The sequence below is a fragment of the Mytilus galloprovincialis genome, chromosome 8 (genome assembly GCF_965363235.1).
Source record: "Mytilus galloprovincialis chromosome 8, xbMytGall1.hap1.1, whole genome shotgun sequence".
Classification (NCBI taxonomy): Eukaryota; Metazoa; Mollusca; class Bivalvia; order Mytilida; family Mytilidae; genus Mytilus; species Mytilus galloprovincialis.
In genome coordinates this window covers 93,701,870-93,723,801 of record NC_134845.1, presented here as the reverse complement: position 1 = coordinate 93,723,801, position 21,932 = coordinate 93,701,870, and the positions used below count along the sequence as shown (strand labels likewise).

Sequence of the window (21,932 nt, the reverse complement as noted above, 5' to 3'; positions counted from 1 at the left end):
AATGCCTATAAATCAGGCAAAAAAAAATCAGAATATAGGCAATTATTAAAGTTCAATCACGCCTTTCTGATTTGTTGTGAATATCCAGATTATAATTGGAGGAAATAGGTCATTCTTTAGGATAGTTTGTGATAATGCTCCTTAGTCTTTTTTATCATGCCAAAGCCAATATAATTATCTGGGGCATTTAGGGATACTGTCATTCTGTCATTGAGAAAACAAACAGTTGTCCAGACTGTTACATCTTGCCTGCAGAAATGTGAACACTGACCCTAAGATCTATTAAAAAATAATAGTATGAAAGATTTTTATCAATAACTGGAGAGGTTAGGGTAAAAGGCAATAAATAAATGTATAATGATGCAGATTCAATAATTTTATTGATAAACAAAAGTAAAATTACTTTGCTTTGTTTCATGCTGTTAGCTTTATTTTTACACATTTCATTTAAAAAAAATGATAAAAAAAATTTAAAATAATCAAAGACATACAAATGACTTGATTTTATTTTACCAAAAAACTTGACAAAGGTCAATACTCATCCATATAAATATATTTATGCCACATTAAAAATATGATCAAAATGTACATACACAACTGGCCAATGGTCAATTTCATTCAATATTGTTTCACTTATTTTCCCAGATACAAATTTCTGTGGATTCAAGGAATACTGTTTATTCCATTACTATCTAATTTCATTGTTTTGACAAAGTATACATACAGGCCTATAGAAAAGGGAGCACTTTAATTGACATTTAAATTTGAGGCAATATCTAAGGAATAACAAATACATTTACATAAAATGAAGAAAGCTAGTCTTATCAGCAGATGAACCACACAAAATATTCTGAAGTCATGAGGTTCTAATTTCCTTGCATGTCTTAGAAATAGGTGAACCACACTTGAAATGTTTGTCAACAATACCAATTTCATAAAAATTTCAATGTAGAATGCTTTTGATGCATAAAATCAATTTTAAAGAAAATCTTTCCAAAATTTATAAAAACTGATATCTGTGAAAACAATGGAAGAAAGTCCTTTAGAGAGAAGAGAACAGTGAAAAATTGTAAAAAAAGAAAAACTCATTGTTGAAGGTCGTATGGTGACCTATAGTTGTTAATTTCTGTGTCATTTTGTTCTCTCGTGGAGAGTTGTCTCATTGGCAATCATACCACATCTTCTTTTTGTATCATATGAGGCTTGTATATAGAATTTGGTCAGATATTTCAAGGTTTCCCTTAATTTAAAATAATACAACAGAAAATGTGATATATATAATATACAACATACAACCACAAAAATAATTTAGTACCAAAAATAAAAATTTCCTTCAACACATAAATAAACACTTGATTTAACTGCCCCTCAAAACAGCAAGCAAAATTTATGTAAATTAAATGGAAAAAAAGTACTTATTCAGTCTGCAACCCATAGTTAAATAAAACTTACCAAAAAACAAATAAATATGAATACAACACACACCTCCATTATTCACATTAAGGTGGTACCTAACACTACAGGGAGATAACTCTGTAAAGTCAGCTAAACGTTTTAATTACATTGTGTTGTAAAAGGAATATTAAGCTTCTCAATGATCAAAATTGATGTTTGTCAAACTGCTATAGAGATAACCAGTGTAATTTTTCTGACAAAACAGTTAGTTCAAAATTTTTAAAATTTTTATATTTTTGTTAAAGGGTCAAAGTAAATATTTTGACAAAATTTTATGAAAATTAAATGAGCCAAATTAGTTTTAGTGAAAGTGTTGGGTACCACCTTCAAAATCAAATAAAATCAAGTATTAGAGTCTAGAGAAGAATGAATGTCTCTGTTTTCTAGTGTATATCACAAGCTATTTAAAAGTCATGTACACATGATTTGTGGAATAAAATAATGATACAATGAATCACAGCAGGAAATTAAAAATTTCTTCAATGGGTTCATAACATACATTTCACTTGAGCAGAAACTAGATAAAATCCTACATTTATTTCAATTGTTCTATTATATAGAAAGCATAAGATAATTATGTTTCAAATACAAAGTAGGTACATATTGTATTACTCTGTATACTAAAGCTATTAAGATGTAAAATAATTGATCCATTTGTCACTCATGTTACATTTTTAGCCATTGGTCAAGTGGTTCTATCGGAGCAGAATTTTTTTTTGTTTGAAAAAGTTCATATAAACTGAAACCAAGAGATGAAAAAACATAGCACACATTGCCCATAGGCCACTGAAGGTGACTTAAAAACGTTTGCTGAACAAATACCAAAATAAGATACAGAATTTACAGAATTTTGAAAGGAATAAAAATTGGTAAAATATTGCACAATCTTTTTTTCAGTAGAGCTGATTTCTTCTCAGATATAAGACTAAAGTAACCAGCCATTCTTTTTCCCCATGAAAACATAAACATGATATAACAGATAAATGTGCTTAGAGATAAGCTCTAGTTTATTTTTTATGACAGACAATTCCTTTGTGATTATAGATTTTAATAGTTTCTAGTCTATTTCGTTATGCCTGACTGACTGACAGTCATATGATAGTAATATATTGTCCATTGTTCGTTGATTAAAAAGTCTTCTGAATTTCATAAACTGTTAGGGATAACATTAATGTCTTTTCTCGTTTATTTCAGGCATTCAGTCCAGCATCTAAATTTAACATTGAACTGGACACTACTGACTATCTGAAAAAATAAATCTATCACCAACAACCGTTATCTATGAAGCATTGTTTATAAATTTACAACTATAGAGGTTTAAAAAAGCTGTTACTCCCAGTGAGAAGTCTTCTCTTCTTAGTGGCGCCTTCTGTGGATGAACTTATTTCACTATTATTGTTTGTTCGAGATTTCCTTTTAGGAATCATTGGCTCCACAAATTCATTTGCACTGCTATTTTGTGATGAAATATTTTCTTTCTCCTCCAAATTGTAGGTACTGTTTAGTGTTGTTGAAATCTACAGAAGAAAATAAAAATTACTCCATTTGTATTTAGTGTAAGTTCATATTGCTAAAGTGATTTTTTTTTCTATTTTGAACGTTTCAATTTTCTGTCATCCAAGTGCCTTTTATGGCTTATTTCATGCTACAGATCCTTGCTTATTATAAACAACTCTAGGTTACCCTGTAATTATTCATTTTTTTTTATTCATTCATTTTTTTTGGTCATTATAGATAGCTTTACAACTTTATTGGTCTTAAATGCATCCTTGGATTTCAATTATTCTCCTTTGAGCATTCTTGGTAAGGATAAATTCAGAAAAGCTCTTCAGGGACATGTAATTTACTAAGTGTTTTTTTCATCTTTTGTCTCATCTTTTTTAACAATATGAACACAGCCAATTTTCTGAACTGAAACTTGGTTGTTGATCGTCTGGATAAGTTGTTGATCCTGGCTGTTCTATGTTATGGTATTACCCCCTTGTACTTACACTATCATCATCTGGATTGGTTGTTTATCCTGGCTGTTCTATGTAATGATATTACCCCCTTGTACTTAGGCTATCATCGTCTGGATTGGTTGTTTATCCTGGCTGTTCTATGTAATGATATTACCCCCTTGTACTTACACTATTATCGTCTGGATTGGTTATTGATCCTAGCTGTTTTATTTATGATATTACCCCCTTGTACTTACACTATCATCATCTGGATTGGTTGTTGATCCTGGCTGTTCTATGTTCCTACACTGACTAGAACATTTACAATGGTCAGAGCACACAATGCCTTGTTTTCGACAGCCACAGATTTTCTTCAGGCAGTTTCCTTTACAGTTACATTTTGTTATAGAATTTCTTGATGGATCTTTTTTTGGCTACAAAAAAAAATAACTACATATTGTCATATTGATCAAGATTAACAGTGCATTCCATTTTTTGTGGGTAGAAACCAATTTTCCTGGATGAAGGAACAATTGTGTTTTCATGGATATTAAAGGTTTCATTATTTTGTCAAACACTGCATACAAGAGAGGGGTTAGGAGGGGTCCGATCCCGAAATCCTGAGCTTAAAAACACCTGATCCCGGAGAACTGATACAGGTCCTATCCCCCCTCATACAAGGCTAAAGAAAATGTTTACATTGTTGAACATTTATATCCTGAAACAATAAAAATAGTATCCTACAATTAAGAATGAATCCCCTTTATATCAAATTGTATACGTTTTCATTTTTTCTTCAATGCTGATTTTTAGCAAACATGTAAAGTTCAAATATCTTCCTTATTTGTCATTACATCATGTAAACTCATACCTTAAATCTCCCTTTAGTTGTCAATTTGTGGGTTAGAACTGTTTCCCTGATTCAAATAATTTTATAAACAACCTCACTTGTGTATTACACCTACTTTTAAAATTTTTAAGACATTGTCTTTAATTATACATGTTAATCTCCGGGCTTAACCTCGAATTCTAAAAATGGATTTGACTGGTTTAATTTATGAGAATGAGTTTGCAGGCAAGTATTTTTACTTAAAGGTTTACAACCATACATGAAGACAAATCAAATTTCACTATAGAAAATCAATAAGAAAGTCCTTACCTGAACTATCTTTGAACTTTGCTGAAAAAAGAAAAAAAATCCAGTGTTAGAATTTTACACAATTTAGCTGTTTTCTAAAACAATGTAAAAGAAATGACTCTTCCTACATAAAAATTAATCAATAGTGACAAATACTTCATAATACGGTATTAAAACTTCCTCACTGGAATGGCAAACACACAATCCGTGTTTCCAAACAGATCAGTGAAACATTAAATACACTTTATTACTTTTTTGGCAAGTAACATAAATATATTTTTCATTTATTCGAACACCCCCCCCCCCCCCTATCTAAATAGATGAGTTTGCCCCATTGTTGTCTATGTTTATTTTCTCAAATCTTGGAGTCTACATTGTAATGAATAAACATTAAACATTTACTTTATTTCATTATATTTTGAACAACTTTTCTAAAAGAGGGGGCCAATTATTTTTAATAATAAAGAAAGATATAAGTCCCGGATTATAACAAAATTCTTGGACATGCTTTGACCATATAATACCAGAAAGATGTAGTTCTTTGGGAAAGATTCTTCAAAAGAAATATATGTGCCCTTTTGTACTAAGAAGTGATTTTACAACAAAACAAAAGTTTTTATCACTTGAAATTGATCGCTCATTTAAGGGGTAGTCATTACATTTTAGGGTACCACTCATTCGAGGGGTTGTTCCCAAACTTTTGCATAACTTCCTTCATAACGACAGTTTTATTTCTAGACCATCATAAATGAAAAAGTTGAGATATAAAACTATGCTTGAAACACATCGTGTCACTCAAAGACTTAAAGTACTCTTTTTAATCAATTATCTATATCTTTCGTCATAACAACAGTTTTTTTCTGGACTATCATTAAAAGAAGGAGAGCAGACATTTAAAATTTGCTTCTAACACGTGCGTCGCAAAGTGGTTAATAAATCCTTTATGTGACATGTGACGGATGCCATTTAACCATATCATTTTGTGAAAGAATACAATTAACACCTTTATTAATTAGTCCTTTGTTGTCGATAGCTATAAAATGCAATCAGCTGATTTTTGATTTTCTGTCAAAATCTTAACGAGTTCAAGGTGAATTCCAAGTATTGTCTGATCAGGTCAGTCCTAGAAACCCGAAAAAAGTAAATAAACAAGATGGATGAAAATCAATCGTTATATATAATTCTTTCACTAAATTCTTTTGCAAATGACGAATATTAATCGCCACAATTACTATTTTTTTGCAAATTGCCAAAACGGCTCACACAATATGATTTTCAACTTACTTTTCGTTTATATTTGGGTGTCCTCCACCATTCCTCATCACTGTTAACCTCTTCATCCTCCTCCTCATCCACGCCGTCCTCTTCATCACTAATGGCAGCAAAGTATTCACCCTCACTCATAAACGACTCATCTTTTCCCATGGTTTTCCTCTTAGCCTGTCAAGTCAATGATATTAAATGTCATTTATCATTTTGGATTTTATTATAAGTGTGTACGTTTTGATTCGTTTATATTTGTAAAAACCAAATTTCAAGGATTAAGGACAAATTGAGTTTTTCATGGATATTTGATTTCTTTCTTTTGTCAAATTGGTATAAAAGCCTAAAGAAAATTTGTAAATTGTTGAAAACTTTTAAAAATTGATAATTTTGCTATATGAACAATATCCACAATAACTAGTATTCTATGAATAATGATGAATCATATTATGGAGGATTTAGAGCAAGACTAGTAAATTTGGGAGATAAAGTATTGAAAGAAGACATGTCTTTCATTAGCACTGTTACCTTGTAAATAAGGCAGCAAGCATTTGATTTTCTGGGGGGGGCTATGGTTTTTTTTTCTGGACAAATTTTTTTGCGGCGAAAAACAATCTATTTTTTTCGCGACAAGTCGAAAACAATTTTTTTCTTTCAATTTTAGCATTACATATAGTGGCAGCTGAGGGTGAAACAAACAAATTTTTTTTCTCAGAATCAAAAACAAATTATTTTTTTCTCCAAAAACTGGAAACAAACTTTTTTTTTTCAAAAAAAAACCATAGCCCCCCCCCCCCCCCCCCCCCCCAGAAAATCAAATGGTTGCTGCCTAAGCTCAAATCAATACTCAGCATTTCAGTATGTATTTACAGAAAGATTGGGTCTTGGTGTTTGATTGGTCTAAATTACTAGCCTATCAACACTACAGTTTTTGATTCCAATCTCAAATGACTAGGATTTCCAGTTTTGTTGAGGTGTAAGATCTGGTGATGCAACCTCATCTTTATATAAACAGCTTCTGGTGTTGGTGTAAGGAATGGTGATGCAATCTCATGGGTATATTTACCTAAGCTTTGTATTTATAGGCAAGAAATGGTGAACCCACCTTATGGTTATATAAACCTTAGCTTTGGGTTTAGGTGTAAAGAATGGTGATGCCACCTTATGGTTATATTTACCTTAGCTATAGGTTTAGGTGTAAGGAATGGTGATGCCACCTCATGGTTTTATTTACCTTAGCTTTCGGTTTAGGTGTAAGGAATGGTGATGCCACCTTATGGTTATATTTACCTTAGCTATAGGTTTAGGTGTAAGGAATGGTGATGCCACCTCATGGTTTTATTTACCTTAGCTTTCGGTTTAGGTGTAAGGAATGGTGATGCCACCTTATGGTTATATTTACCTTAGCTATAGGTTTAGGTGTAAGGAATGGTGATGCCACCTCATGGTTTTATTTACCTTAGCTTTCGGTTAAGGTGTAAGGAATGGTGATGCCACCTTATGGTTATATTTACCTTAGCTATAGGTTTAGGTGTAAGGAATAGTGATGCCACCTCATGGTTTTATTTACCTTAAATTTCAGTTTAGGTGTAAGGAATGGTGATGCCACCTTATGGTTATATTTACCTTAGCTATAGGTTTAGGTGTAAGGAATGGTGATGCCACCTTATGGTTATATTTACCTTAGCTATAGGTTTAGGTGTAAGGAATGGTGATGCCACCTCATGGTTTTATTTACCTTAGCTTTCGGTTAAGGTGTAAGGAATGGTGATGCCACCTTATGGTTATATTTACCTTAGCTATAGGTTTAGGTGTAAGGAATGGTGATGACACCTCATGGTTTTATTTACCTTAGCTTTCGGTTTAGGTGTAAGGAATGGTGATGCCACCTTATGGTTATATTTACCTTAGCTATAGGTTTAGGTGTAAGGAATGGTGATGCCACCTCATGGTTTTATTTACCTTAGCTTTCGGTTTAGGTGTAAGGAATGGTGATGCCACCTTATGGTTATATAAACCTTAGCTTTCGGTTTAGGTGTAAGGAATGGTGATGCCACCTTATGGTTATATTTACCTTAGCTATAGGTTTAGGTGTAAGGAATGGTGATGCCACCTTATGGTTATATTTACCTTAGCTATAGGTTTAGGTGTAAGGAATGGTGATGCCACCTTATGGTTATATTTACCTTAGCTATAGGTTTAGGTGTAAGGAATGGTGATGCCACCTCATGGTTTTATTTACCTTAGTTTTCGGTTTAGGTGTAAGGAATGGTGATGCCACCTTATGGTTATATTTACCTTAGCTATAGGTTTAGGTGTAAGGAATGGTGATGACACCTCATGGTTTTATTTACCTTAGCTTTCGGTTTAGGTGTAAGGAATGGTGATGCCACCTCATGGTTTTATTTACCTTAGCTTTTGGTTTAGGTGTCAGAAATGGTGAAGCCACCTCATGGTCGGCATCTATACTTGGCATCAAAGCAAAACTTTTCCCTTGATACATGGCCTTAGTCAAATGCTGTTTCAGAGATTCACATTCGTCATTTTTCTTTTGAACCTCCTCGTGCAGTTTACTCAATTTATCAATCTCTTCTTGCTGCAATATATTTCAAAGGATTATTTCATTATTTTGCCACTTTCATTGTTTAATACAAAACAATATAAACAAGAATGAGGGGTGTGTAAATGCTATGCTGACTCGCCCGACTCATACATTTGAACACCTATACAAGTAATTAATTTTGTCTAGGTTGCATCAAGACAAAAAGAATGACGAGTCGATTAGAAAACATGAAACACAAACGGAAGACAAGGAGTGTATCAAAAAATACAGAAGCGAGAATTTCAGACATCGTGGATATCAGATTGGCCCTTGGAAGGAAATTCAGAAAAAAAAATTGTTTGTCTTATTTATAGATCAAAAGTAAACCTTATTTGTTGTTTGAGTGGTTAATAGAAGGGACACTTTAATTGCCCATCAACTATCAAGAAAAAACCATAAGCGTGTCAGTTGAGAGAAACACCAAAAATCATAAATTATTTAGTTTCCATTTTTTTCACTCAGTGTCCTCTAAATTCAGTATGTGTACATGTACCTACTGACTAAAATTTTTATTCAAAAACTGCAACAAAATTGTCCTTTACATGTCATTTATTATTAGAGGTGTTCCTGTCTATAGGAAGCTTATATAAAGAAGAAGTAATTTCATTTTGGTTGGTTTGCTGTTGGGTTTCTGTCCCACTGATGTTAACCCATTTCCTACTTCCTAAATATAAACATATGGATCTCATTTGTTTGTGATGCAAAACAGAGCTAAGAATAATATATTAGCTAACAATAAAATACTTCAATATTTATTGTGACCATCAAGGCAAATAACTTTTTTTCCAGACAAGTAAAATTTAGTTTTACTTGCCCAGGGGGAAGTGATCACAACAAATATTTCCACACCCCTGAGAATACTCTCATTGTTGAGCTAGGCATACCTTGTTACTTAAGGATGAACTACAGTAATATTAAAAAAAAAAAAAGAATTTAAAACTGATACCAAAAGCAAGAAGAGCATAAGTTAAGGAACAAAAAAAGCCAAAAATATTGATAGGTTATGAGACAGAAACCTGACACATCATTAAGATGTTCATATAAAGAAATTAATCTGCCATATGCTCTGCTCACACTTTCCATGTTCAGTGAATGTTAAATCTGGGTCAAAATATAATTACTATGAAGTCAACATCATAATGAACATATGTACTACAAAGTTTCAAGTTAATGTGACCTTCATTGTTAAATTCTTTGAACAGATCTTAAACCTGTTTAAGTACAGAAAGTCAGACCAGGGCTTCCAAAACGGTCATATATTCCTGTCATGTGTATAATGTCAGGTAAAAGTCCAGCTGGGCAAAGCATGAAACGGTCATCTACTTTTTAGTTTTCAAGGCTTTTTCGGTCATATAAACATAATTCACGATCTTTTTGACCCAACCTTTTGCCTTTAACATCCACACTTTTCCAGTCATAAAAGTGACATGATGATTAATTACTTTCAAAACAACCCCTTCTTTAATACTTTTTAATTTTAATCAAGGCTAATTAGTTGTTGGACAGCTGATATCGGTGTCTTCTGGCTATTCCTACATTTTGTATTTTACTATTCTGGCTATTCCTACATGGGGGATTAGTGGAAGAACAATAGATGTTTTTATTGAAAGATATATTGTTTTAGTCATTAATGTCTAATTAGATCAAAGGTAAATTTAAATGTGAAAATTAAATAAAAAGTATTGTATATGTAAAAAAGGGAATTTGTTTGTTTGCAAACATGCATCAAATATTAAAATTAAGTGGTTTTTTTTCAATTACTGTAGAATTTCTAGAAATAAAAAATTAGTAAAAGCCATTTTTTTTAAAATAAAATACGATTTTTCAAAATGAATATATTATCAAAAGTAACGCTAACAGTACATAATTATTATTAATACAAATTGGCCTAATAGATTAAGCCAAGCTTTTAACTTTGAACTGGTTTAAAATTTCCTTCAACATTCTACTACAAATAGCCGCGATGTTCCTCGACGACAAAATAGCTTTTTCACAGTCGCCTCAATCTTTCCAAGAATCAATAGAAAAGGGTCCTTTTTCCACAACACTCAGTGTATCCGGAGGATTGCACAGAAGCATGGTTCAAAGACTGAATACAGTGAAAAGGGCGACATTCACCAACTTGTTCGAAGAGCTGCAGTTCTACCATTTTTACCACCCAATACAGTTGAAGATGTTTGATTTAACGCACTGGGGGACATCAATGATGCAGATATTAGCACACCAACCCTAACCATTATTTTTACAGACTTTGAAACCTACTCTTGGGTAGAAAACAACCAACTACGCAACAGAAGGTCATAGAACAACAAACCATCTAGACGGCTGACATAGTAAACTAAAGAAGTTAGTAGAGGCACCTCACAAAATTATCTTCAGCATGCATGACCAAGTTGTTGAGACAAAAAGAAGCCTTCAATGTTCTCAAACTTATCCAGTACAGAGCCGGTTGAAAACGTGTTCCAAGAAAAAGAAAATAAAAGGCAATAGATTACAGACTGCAAACACTGAAACAAGGTTACAAAACTGTGACCTTACTGCAGTCGAGTATGGAGATGCATGTTGCTTTTTATGTCCTGTACATCGATTACAACTTTGTAGTCTCTTACGGTGTTTATATATCTCAACTTGTACGATTCGCTCGTGTATGTAACAATGTTTTAGATTTTAACGAGAGAAATTTATGTATTACTGAAAAATTATTATACCAGGGTTTTCGATATCACAAACTAGTCAAACCATTTACTAAATTTTATCATCGGTATAAAGACATCATTCGTAAATATAGCTCAACATGCAGACTTCTAATACGTTCAGGTATTTCACATCCAATTTTTTATGGAAATATTCTTTATAAAGCACAAAGGTGTCAGTATTCACCTCAGAAACTTACAAAACCTTTGAATAGACTTATTAAGAAGGGATATAATTACGATACTGTTGTCAAGTCATTAATGATTTCATATTTTGGCGTTAATATTGAGTCACTGATAAGGTCTTTGCATCGGAACTAAACACATTTATTCTAAAAACAGTTGTTGGCATGACACGGGTTATGTTCTTCTCATATATGTTATGATGGTATGATACTAAACCCCTAACGGGAAGGATTGTGCCTGATGTTCATATGATGAAATCATAATCTTTTAGTCAGTTTAATTTAAGTCTGGAGCTGGCATGTCAGTTAACTGCTAGTAGTCTGTTGTTATTTATGTATTATTGTCATTTTGTTTATTTTCTTTGGTTACATCTTCTGACATCAGACTCGGACTTCTCTTGAACTGAATTTTAATGTGCGTATTGTTATGCGTTTACTTTTCTACATTGGTTAGAGGTATAGGGGGAGGGTTGAGATCTCACAAACATGTTTAACCCCGCCGCATTTTTGCGCCTGTCCCAAGTCAGGAGCCTCTGGCCTTTGTTAGTCTTGTATTATTTTAATTTTAGTTTCTTGTGTACAATTTGGAAATTAGAATGGCGTTCATTATCACTGGACTAGTATATATTTGTTTAGGGGCCAGCTGAAGGACGCCTCCGGGTGCGGGAATTTCTCGCTACATTGAAGACCTGTTGGTGACCCTCTGCTATTGTTTTTTATTTAGTCGGTTTGTTGTCTCTTTGACACATTCCCCATTTCCATTCTCAATTTTATCTTGTATATTCAATTTATAAGACAGTGCAATGCATCACTGTGTGAGTGTATGCTTAATGTCAATTTTGTGTATGTTTGGTGCTCTGTTAGGTATAAATCAAATTTAGTGCTGTGATTCAAAGAATAATCATTAAAATTTAATTTATGTTTCAATTGATATTATTTACTTGCATAAATTAATGTTTGCACTTAAATAATTGTAATTTCTTGCAAATAACATTATGCCAAGGAATTCATTTTGTTTTGTTAATATTATTTACAAAATATGTGCTATGAAATTATTAAATTAAATATTGTACTATAAACTATTATTTTTCTTTATTTTCCACAAGATTTACCTGGATTTGCCTTGATTAATTAGTCTAGTGTTGTTACAACATTTTCCTACATAATCCCATTGTTTAAATAAAAATTCTGGCTATTCCTACATAAAATTTTACTATTTTACCTATAAAATTCATAATGTAGGAATAGCCAGAATGAACCCTGATATCTACCTGTTCAGGTGAAAGGTAAATTATTTTCAGTACCTGACATCATATAATTTGATTGGTCTATTCACAATTATTTTCTTACATTTCAGCGGTTTGTATCTAATTGATTTAGTCCAAAAGATTAAAATCATAAGAAATTAGTTTATCAACATGATTTGATGCAAAACTTAAAAAGGTTTCAATGAAAAATTGTCAGAACTACGTTGTATGAACTAGAACACCTGTGCACATGTGCACAGGTTGAAAATTAATTATGCATCCTATATTGCTTCAAAAATTCTAAAATTATCATTGATACCTGTATCTATCATTTCAAGTATTTTGTTGAAGAAATAACGTGGAAAGAGCTTCTTTGCTCAGTCGTGCTTTGTAAACGTACACACATTTTATGTATCCATTTATGGTCCATGTTTTACCATTGTCAAGTCAACATCTGGTTAAGTTAAGTTTTTGACAATGTCATTTTGCACAAATAAAGAGTCTAAGGGAGATGTGAGCACAGGATGTGAACATTTGAATGATGCACTGCCAATTTAACAGTTTATGCCAGAACATCAAATTCATATCAAAGTAAAGTTTAAAATCGTATTTTTTTTAATCTAATGTCAATCATTGGAATGGCCATCTGATTACCATAATTGCCTTTTGTGACTAAGTCTTAAGAGATAAAAAATCAGGATCAGATATAAAATGTCTGGCTGGCTCAAATATTTTTTGGAAGCCCTGGGTCAGACTGAGGGAGAAAAAAAATTTAAATCTATACCTGGAATTTCATTCTCTGTCTGACGTCTTCATCTAATGTCACACTACTATCTACAGCCTTCATCTGTCTCAACAGAAACAAAACCTGAAAACAAAACGGATATCAGGATGTCTTCTTTAAATCAGCACCAGAAACTTTTTTGTAACATTAAAGAAGTTAATACACTTATAATTTTGGACATAAAAATCTGAAATTTTCACTGCCAAAATGTAGTGAACATTGGAAAAAAGTATATGCTAAAATGTCCAATAGCTTTGCAGCTGAAAAAGATTTACATCAATGATGTCATAAATGACGTATTTGTGACATAATAATGTAAGAGAATTTTGTAAAATCCTAATTTGTGGCAAAATTCTGTAAAATTTAAGACATTTTTCCAAATAATTTATTAAGGATACCCTTGCCCACTAAAATGTTTTCTGAAATATACTTTAGAAAACCATATTCTTTACTTTCAACAAAAATTTCAATGGGCAAAGGGGTGAGATACATATAAAACAAGTGAAACTGCGAGCTACTGCTCATTGATGATACCCCCGCCGCAAGTGGATAATATTAATTGTGTAAAAATATGCAAGTGTTCGGTAAACAGGAAGTTGTCGAGTGATGAATCTGAAAACGCATCACACGGTAAAGCTGACTTATATTAAGGGCTATTCCAGAAAAAAATGTATGGGGGGGGGTTGGAAGGCACATTCTATTAATAATACATGGGTGATGGGTATCAGAGCAATTTTTCACACTATAATGCACTATAATTCTCAAATACAATTGTCTGGGTGGCGGGTGTTGACATAAACTGCCTTCCAACACCCCCATACAATTTTTTCTGGAATAGCCCTAACCCTTAAACCAAATTTCAGAAATCCTTGTATTGTAGTTCCTGAGAAAAATGTGACGAAAAATTTTCAACTTGGCTATCATGTGTAAAATCAAACAAGTGTTCGGTAAACAGGAAGTTGTTGAGTGATGAATCTGAAAACACATCACACGGTATAGCTGACTTATATCAAGCCTGAAACCAAATTTCAGAAATCCTGGTAGTGTAGTTCCTGAGAAAAATGTGACGAAAAATATTCATGGGACGGACGGACTGACTGACAGACTGACGGAAGGACAGACAGAGGTAAAACAGTATACCCCCCTTTTTTTCAAAGCGGGGGTATAATCATAAACTAATATGAGGCAGGCATTACCTGTGAATGGGGACGAAGTCTGTATGAATTATTTTTTTGTAACTTAAATATTTGTTAGAAAAAAGAAACAGAAATACCGTAACGTTTCCGATTTTAGTTCTGTTGTTAGGGATTTTAGTTGTGACGTTATTTAATTTATGACGTCATTAGCAATGTTAACAAAGAAACAGTATCATCAGGTAACGTTTTTTCATATCAAGGAATTATTTTTAAAAATGTGTTCCTTCCTATTCTATACTAGACTGATAAATATATTTTACTCAAAGTTTCATACAAATAGACCAGTTTTTATTTATTTATTTTTTTTATTGATTTTTCTACTGTTAGTGGGAAAAGTTGAAAAGTTTTTAGGAAAATTGATGAAAATGAAATATTTACCTTTTTAATACTAATACCTTTATAGATATAAAGCAGATCTATGTACAATGTGTCTTCTCATACTTTTAAATCTCATACATTAAAAGCAAGCATGTGTCCATAGTTCAAGGATGCCCCACTAGCAATAGCATTTTCTATGTTCAGTGGACTGCGGAATGCAGTCAAAACTCTCATTAGAGAGATCATATCACAGGGAACATGTGTACTAAGTTTCAAGTTGACTGGATTTCAACTTCATCAATAACTACATTGACCGAAATCTTTAATCACAGGTGGGACATACAAATAAGACAAATTCTAATGACTTAAAAACAAACTTATTACCTTATCTTCATGCTGTTTTTGTAACCTAGTTAGATTGTCTTCATGTTTATGTTTTAAATCCTCTATCTCTTTCTGTAGTTCTTCCATTTCATCATGTCTGTCTATATGATGAAGTTTAGAATCTTGTAATTCTCCCTGAGCCTTACTGCTATCTGCCCTAGATGATACTGCCTGTTAGAAATAGAAAATCACTTGGAATGAATATACACAAAAGTTAACTAGCTATATATTGGGTTGTAATGTAAAATTCAATATAATCCAAATAAATTTAGGACTTAATCTAATCAAAAGTGTACCCTGTGAAATGTGTGACCCTGTTGTGATAATAAGTTGTCTTGACAATCATATGAATCAACTTATTTTTTATAGGAGTTATATAATTAATTGATTAATTTTGGTCTTGACAGCCACGTTCAGAGACATGTAGCTATATCATGGCAGTCTGCTTTTATCGTTGGAAAAACCCAGAGTACCGAGAGAGAACCATGACCTTTGGCATGAACTGGCTATTCCAGTCAATTAAGATCAACTTGTTGGAACCTCACAACTTCAATGTTGAAATGGCAGGGATTACTGTAGACAGACCCAGGTAAGGGGAGGTTCGGGATACCCCTAAAATGTTTAACCCGCCACATTCTGTATGTATGTGCCTGTCCCAATCAGGACCTGTAATTCAGTGGTTGTTGTTTGTTACTGTGTTATATATTTGTTTTTTGTTCACTTTTATTTTACATTAATTAGGCTGTTAGTTTTCTAATTTGAATTGTTTTAAATTTGTGATTTCGGGGCATTTTATATCTGACTATGCTGTATGGGCTTTGCCCATTATTGAAGGTCGAACAGTGATCTATAGTTGTTAATTTTTGTGTCATTTGGTCACTTGTCCAGAGGTGTCTCATTGGCTTTCATACCACATCTTTTTTTATACTTAGATCCTTCAGATACCAAGGAAGGTTATATCCTTAAATAATTACACAAAATGTGCTTCAGTATAAAATTACAAAATGTAATATTTCATCGTTAGTATTTAATCATTACCTGTTCTAGTAACCATTTCAATGCACACTTTGCCTCTACCATTGTGTGTAAACTCTCCCCTATAGATCTTACCTGTTCTAGTAACCATTTCAATGCACACTTTGCCTCTACCATCGTGTGTAAACTCTCCCCTATAGATCTTACCTGTTCTAGTAACCATTTCAATGCACTCTTTGCCTCTACCATCGTGTGTAAACTCTCCCCTGTAGATCTTACCTGTTCTAGTAACCATTTCAATGCACACTTTGCCTCTACCATCGTGTGTAAACTCTCCCCTATAGATCTTACCTGTTCTAGTAACCATTTCAATGCACACTTTGCCTCTACCATCGTGTGTAAACTCTCCCCTGTAGATCTTACCTGTTCTAGTAACCATTTCAATGCACACTTTGCCTCTACCATCGTGTGTAAACTCTCCCCTATAGATCTTACCTGTTCTAGTAACCATTTCAATGCACTCTTTGCCTCTACCATCGTGTGTAAACTCTCCCCTATAGATCTTACCTGTTCTAGTAACCATTTCAATGCACACTTTGTCTCTACCATCGTGTGTAAACTCTCCCCTATAGATCTTACCTGTTCTAGTAACCATTTCAATGCACACTTTGCCTCTACCATCGTGTGTAAACTCTCCCCTATAGATCTTACCTGTTCTAGTAACCATTTCAATGCACACTTTGCCTCTACCATCGTGTGTAAACTCTCCCCTATAGATCTTACCTGTTCTAGTAACCATTTCAATGCACACTTTGCCTCTACCATCGTGTGTAAACTCTCCCCTGTAGATCTTACCTGTTCTAGTAACCATTTCAATGCACACTTTGCCTCTACCATCGTGTGTAAACTTTCCCCTATAGATCTTACCTGTTCTAGTAACCATTTCAATGCACTCTTTGCCTCTACCATCGTGTGTAAACTTTCCCCTATAGATCTTACCTGTTCTAGTAACCACTTCAATGCACACTTTGCCTCTACCATTGTGTGTAAACTTTCCCCTATAGATCTTACCTGTTCTAGTAACCATTTCAATGCACTCTTTGCCTCTACCATCGTGTGTAAACTTTCCCCTATAGATCTTACCTGTTCTAGTAACCACTTCAATGCACACTTTGCCTCTACCATTGTGTGTAAACTTTCCCCTATAGATCTTACCTGTTCTAGTAACCATTTCAATGCACACTTTGCCTCTACCATCGTGTGTAAACTCTCCCCTGTAGATCTTACCTGTTCTAGTAACCATTTCAATGCACACTTTGCCTCTACCATCGTGTGTAAACTTTCCCCTATAGATCTTACCTGTTCTAGTAACCATTTCAATGCACTCTTTGCCTCTACCATCGTGTGTAAACTTTCCCCTATAGATCTTACCTGTTCTAGTAACCATTTCAATGCACTCTTTGCCTCTACCATCGTGTGTAAACTTTCCCCTATAGATCTTACCTGTTCTAGTAACCATTTCAATGCACACTTTGCCTCTACCATCGTGTGTAAACTCTCCCCTATAGATCTTACCTGTTCTAGTAACCATTTCAATGCACACTTTTCCTCTACCATCATGTGTAAACTCTCCCCTATAGATCTTACCTGTTCTAGTAACCATTTCAATGCACACTTTGCCTCTACCATCATGTGTAAACTCTCCCCTGTAGATCTTACCTGTTCTAGTAACCACTTCAATGCACACTTTGCCTCTACCATCGTGTGTAAACTCTCCCCTGTAGATCTTACCTGTGTTAGTAACCACTTCAATGCACACTTTGCCTCTTCCATCGTGTGTAAACTCTCCCCTATAGATCTTACCTGTGTTAGTAACCACTTCAATGCACACTTTGTCTCTACCATCGTGTGTAAACTCTCCCCTATAGATCTTACCTGTGTTAGTAACCACTTCAATGCACACTTTGCCTCTACCATCGTGTGTAAACTCTCCCCTATAGATCTTACCTGTTCTAGTAACCATTTCAATGCACAATTTGCCTCTACCATCGTGTGTAAACTCTCCCCTATAGATCTCACCTGTTCTAGTAACCATTTCAATGCACACTTTGCCTCTACCATCGTGTGTAAACTCTCCCCTGTAGATCTTACCTGTTCTAGTAACCATTTCAATGCACACTTTGCCTCTACCATCATGTGTAAACTCTCCCCTGTAGATCTTACCTGTTCTAGTAACCATTTTAATGCACACTTTGCCTCTACCATCGTGTGTAAACTCTCCCCTATAGATCTTACCTGTTCTAGTAACCATTTCAATGCACACTTTGCCTCTACCATCGTGTGTAAACTCTCCCCTATAGATCTTACCTGTTCTAGTAACCATTTCAATGCACACTTTGCCTCTACCATCATGTGTAAACTCTCCCCTATAGATCTTACCTGTTCTAGTAACCACTTCAATGCACACTTTGCCTCTACCATCGTGTGTAAACTCTCCACTGTAGATCTTACCTGTTCTAGTAACCATTTTAATGCACACTTTGCCTCTACCATCGTGTGTAAACTCTCCCCTATAGATCTTACCTGTTCTAGTAACCATTTCAATGCACACTTTGCCTCTACCATCGTGTGTAAACTCTCCCCTATAGATCTTACCTGTTCTAGTAACCATTTCAATGCACACTTTGCCTCTACCATTGTGTGTAAACTCTCCCCTATAGATCTTACCTGTTCTAGTAACCATTTCAATGCACACTTTGCCTCTACCATCGTGTGTAAACTCTCCCCTATAGATCTTACCTGTTCTAGTAACCACTTCAATGCACACTTTGCCTCTACCATCGTGTGTAAACTCTCCCCTATAGATCTTACCTGTTCTAGTAACCATTTCAATGCACACTTTGCCTCTACCATCGTGTGTAAACTCTCCCAAATAGACTTCCCTTTACATTCTGCAAGTATCACATATTCTTGATAAGATTTAAGTTTTGTTTTCAATTGATAAGTATTCTTTATATTTATACATTGTAAAAATATAGACTTTATTTCATATTTGTTACAACAGCTCTCATGGACATTTTTATGACTAATTAGCAAAGTAATCAGTTTCTATAATTAAAATTTTAGCTACCAATAAATCCAATTTTAACCCACCATTTTCTACTTAAGAAAATGTCTGTACCAAGTCAGGGGTATGACAGTTGTTATCAATTCATTTTATGTATTTGAATTTTGATTTTTCCATTTGATTACAGACTTTCCATTATTATGAATATTCTTTGGAGTTCAGCTTTATTGTAAATTCAATCCATGACAAAAAATCATGCACAGCAAAAAAAAACACAAAAAAAAGCAAATAAACAGCACATTTATCACTGGTCATCGTCTAGTTTTTTAAATATCAGGAAATCCTTCATACAAATAATGCTTTCAAAATCTAAAATGCAAAATTTCTATTTTGGCGAAACCTATCTCCCCAATTTTTTCAACATTGCAATATTTTGAAATGAAGGGTTCACAGCATCCCCCAATTCTATATTGCTCCCATATTCGACCCCTTATCATTCTTACCTTGATCAGCATCAACAACCTTCTGTTGGAGGTCAGTTATCTGAGCATTCCTAGAAAGATAGAATGAGGGAAAAAGTAGGAAATTAATTTCAAACCTTCGTTGTAACTATAAACCATGCGTGAATTTTTTAAAAGGAAGATATACACAGAATCTTCATAAAATGTTTGACATCCCTTGTTTTGTTTTTATTTTGTGTACTTTGAGGGGGTGTCTGTATTGCTGAGTATTGTAGTTTTAGCTGAATGGTTCGTCTGTTTTTAATCCAATAATGGTTTTAAATTGTCTGCCTCCTTTTAAATACAGACTGATGCCAGCAAATATAATAACATTGGTATATCACTTTTAATGTCAAATTGTTGTTTTTATTCTACAAAGTAAGTTTCAAAATTTTGTTGTTTAATCTTTTTTAAGATATTGTGAAACTTTAGTAAAGTGACTTTTCAAGTTCTAACAAAAAATTCTTTAAAAATTAGTTAACCAATGAACAACAGTGATTGCTAGTTATATTACTAACAAAGACTTTACTGTGCTTGTAGTTTTCTTCTGCTGATCTCAATAAATATATTCTATAAAATTGTGTCTTAATCATATTGAATCACTTGAAATCATTAGTATGAAATTAATGTTGAATTTTCTGCTCCTTGTGGGCGCTGTGATTAGCAATAAAATATTTGTTTGTTTGTTTGTTTACCTCTCATCAATCTGTTGTTGTACTTCCTCTATCTGTTTCTTTACGTTCTCAACCTCAAAACTTGACGAGTCTAACTTCCCGTCTTTTATCCAGGCCAACTTCTGTAATGCAGAATATTTATTTTTTTAGGGTCAAATATATAAAAAATTCTAATTGTCTACTTTTGCTGTGAATCGCAGGCTCAACAAAAATGAGGGGGGGGGGGGGGGGGGGGGGGGAGCGGGAATCAATAAAAATTTTCCTCTTGATACTGTCTTTTGATTGTAAGAAGCTTCTGTCCAAGTTTGGTAAAAATCCAAGATAGTTTATGAATCTAATAAATGTTTTAAAAATTTTAACTGCAGACTGTATGTAATAACTAAAGTCAAAGGCTCGACAAAAAGAATGTGTACAAAACAAATTTTCTGTTCCAATTGATTACTTCACTCTTCTTTCATTAATGTCTTTTATGTTTAAGGTGGTACCAAATACCTGGACTAAAATTAATTTGGCTTGATTAATTTTCATAAAATTTTGACAATTTATTTTCTTTCACACTTTGACAAAAACACATGTTTTTTTTAAATGAACCACAGTCTTAATTAAGAAAATATCATTGGATATATAGCAGTTTGACAAATTCTAATTTTGATCATTAAGAATCTTAATATTTCCTTCACATTAGAATGTGATTAAACGTTCAGTTGATTTTTACAGAGTTATCTCCCTGTGGTGTTTTGTACCAGTATAATAAAAAATATCATCAGACTTCAAATAATTCCTGCATGTTAGGGCTATTAAATTCAAATCAATTGGAAAGGGTTGTAAATACCCCCCCCCCCCCCCCAAAAAAAAAAAATGGAAAGCTAACCCTTCTTAATCTACAGGCTCAAACCCTAACTCAAAAATAAAAAAAATCAAAGAGCTGAATAGCTCTGAGGGGAAAGACGGCCCTTGTTTCTATTTAATTTTTTTTTTTGGAAAGGGGGGTATCTTTTGATAGTCTTCATATAAAGAATGATAAAAGAGAACAGCTAGAACATGCAGAAAGGTTGACAATATTGAAATCAATTGTTGTTTATGTAATTTCATTTCCTTAGTTTAGGATTCAATTTGGACCAATGGAAAAGATCTGCATCTTCTAAATCTAAACATTTGATTAAAGTTGATAGTTAATTATCTAAAATTCAACTGAATTCTGTCATTTCACAACAACTACAATATTTTTTGAAATCTTGATTGTTTACAACTGAACTGCAGGCTAGGGCCATTTTCCATTTTTTGTGACAGTACTCTTAGATTTTTAATTTTTTTCTTAAGAAAGTTTGGACTGAAAAATCTATTCAGTTTTAAATTTCCATTGATAAAGTTCCCAGTTACAACTCTCATCACAGGGAAACAGGTACTAATAAAAATAACAATATGATTGATGTAAACTGTGTGAAGCTTGTTTCCAAATCCTAAATTTTAAATATTTGTAAATTCCATGAATAAATAGGTTGAAACTACAA

The 21,932-nt window shown here is 33.4% G+C and overlaps 1 protein-coding gene across 2 annotated transcripts in view; it reads right to left on the bottom strand.

Moving 5' to 3' along the window:
* Positions 1 to 361: 361 nt before the first annotated feature.
* The window catches only part of LOC143042873 (chromosome-associated kinesin KIF4A-like), a 53,231-nt gene continuing 31,660 nt past the window's right edge, over positions 362 to 21,932 (bottom strand). For both annotated transcript variants that reach the window (XM_076215366.1, XM_076215367.1), the window contains 10 exons: positions 20,443 to 20,543; positions 19,751 to 19,800; positions 19,052 to 19,131; positions 15,206 to 15,376; positions 13,308 to 13,391; positions 8,207 to 8,392; positions 5,818 to 5,973; positions 4,555 to 4,575; positions 3,653 to 3,829; positions 362 to 2,972 (listed from right to left, as the gene is read on the bottom strand). In XM_076215366.1, the coding sequence (XP_076071481.1) occupies positions 2,763 to 2,972; positions 3,653 to 3,829; positions 4,555 to 4,575; positions 5,818 to 5,973; positions 8,207 to 8,392; positions 13,308 to 13,391; positions 15,206 to 15,376; positions 19,052 to 19,131; positions 19,751 to 19,800; positions 20,443 to 20,543 (1,236 nt within the window). In that variant the 3' untranslated portion in view covers positions 362 to 2,762. The remainder of the gene's footprint in view (positions 2,973 to 3,652; positions 3,830 to 4,554; positions 4,576 to 5,817; positions 5,974 to 8,206; positions 8,393 to 13,307; positions 13,392 to 15,205; positions 15,377 to 19,051; positions 19,132 to 19,750; positions 19,801 to 20,442; positions 20,544 to 21,932) is intronic.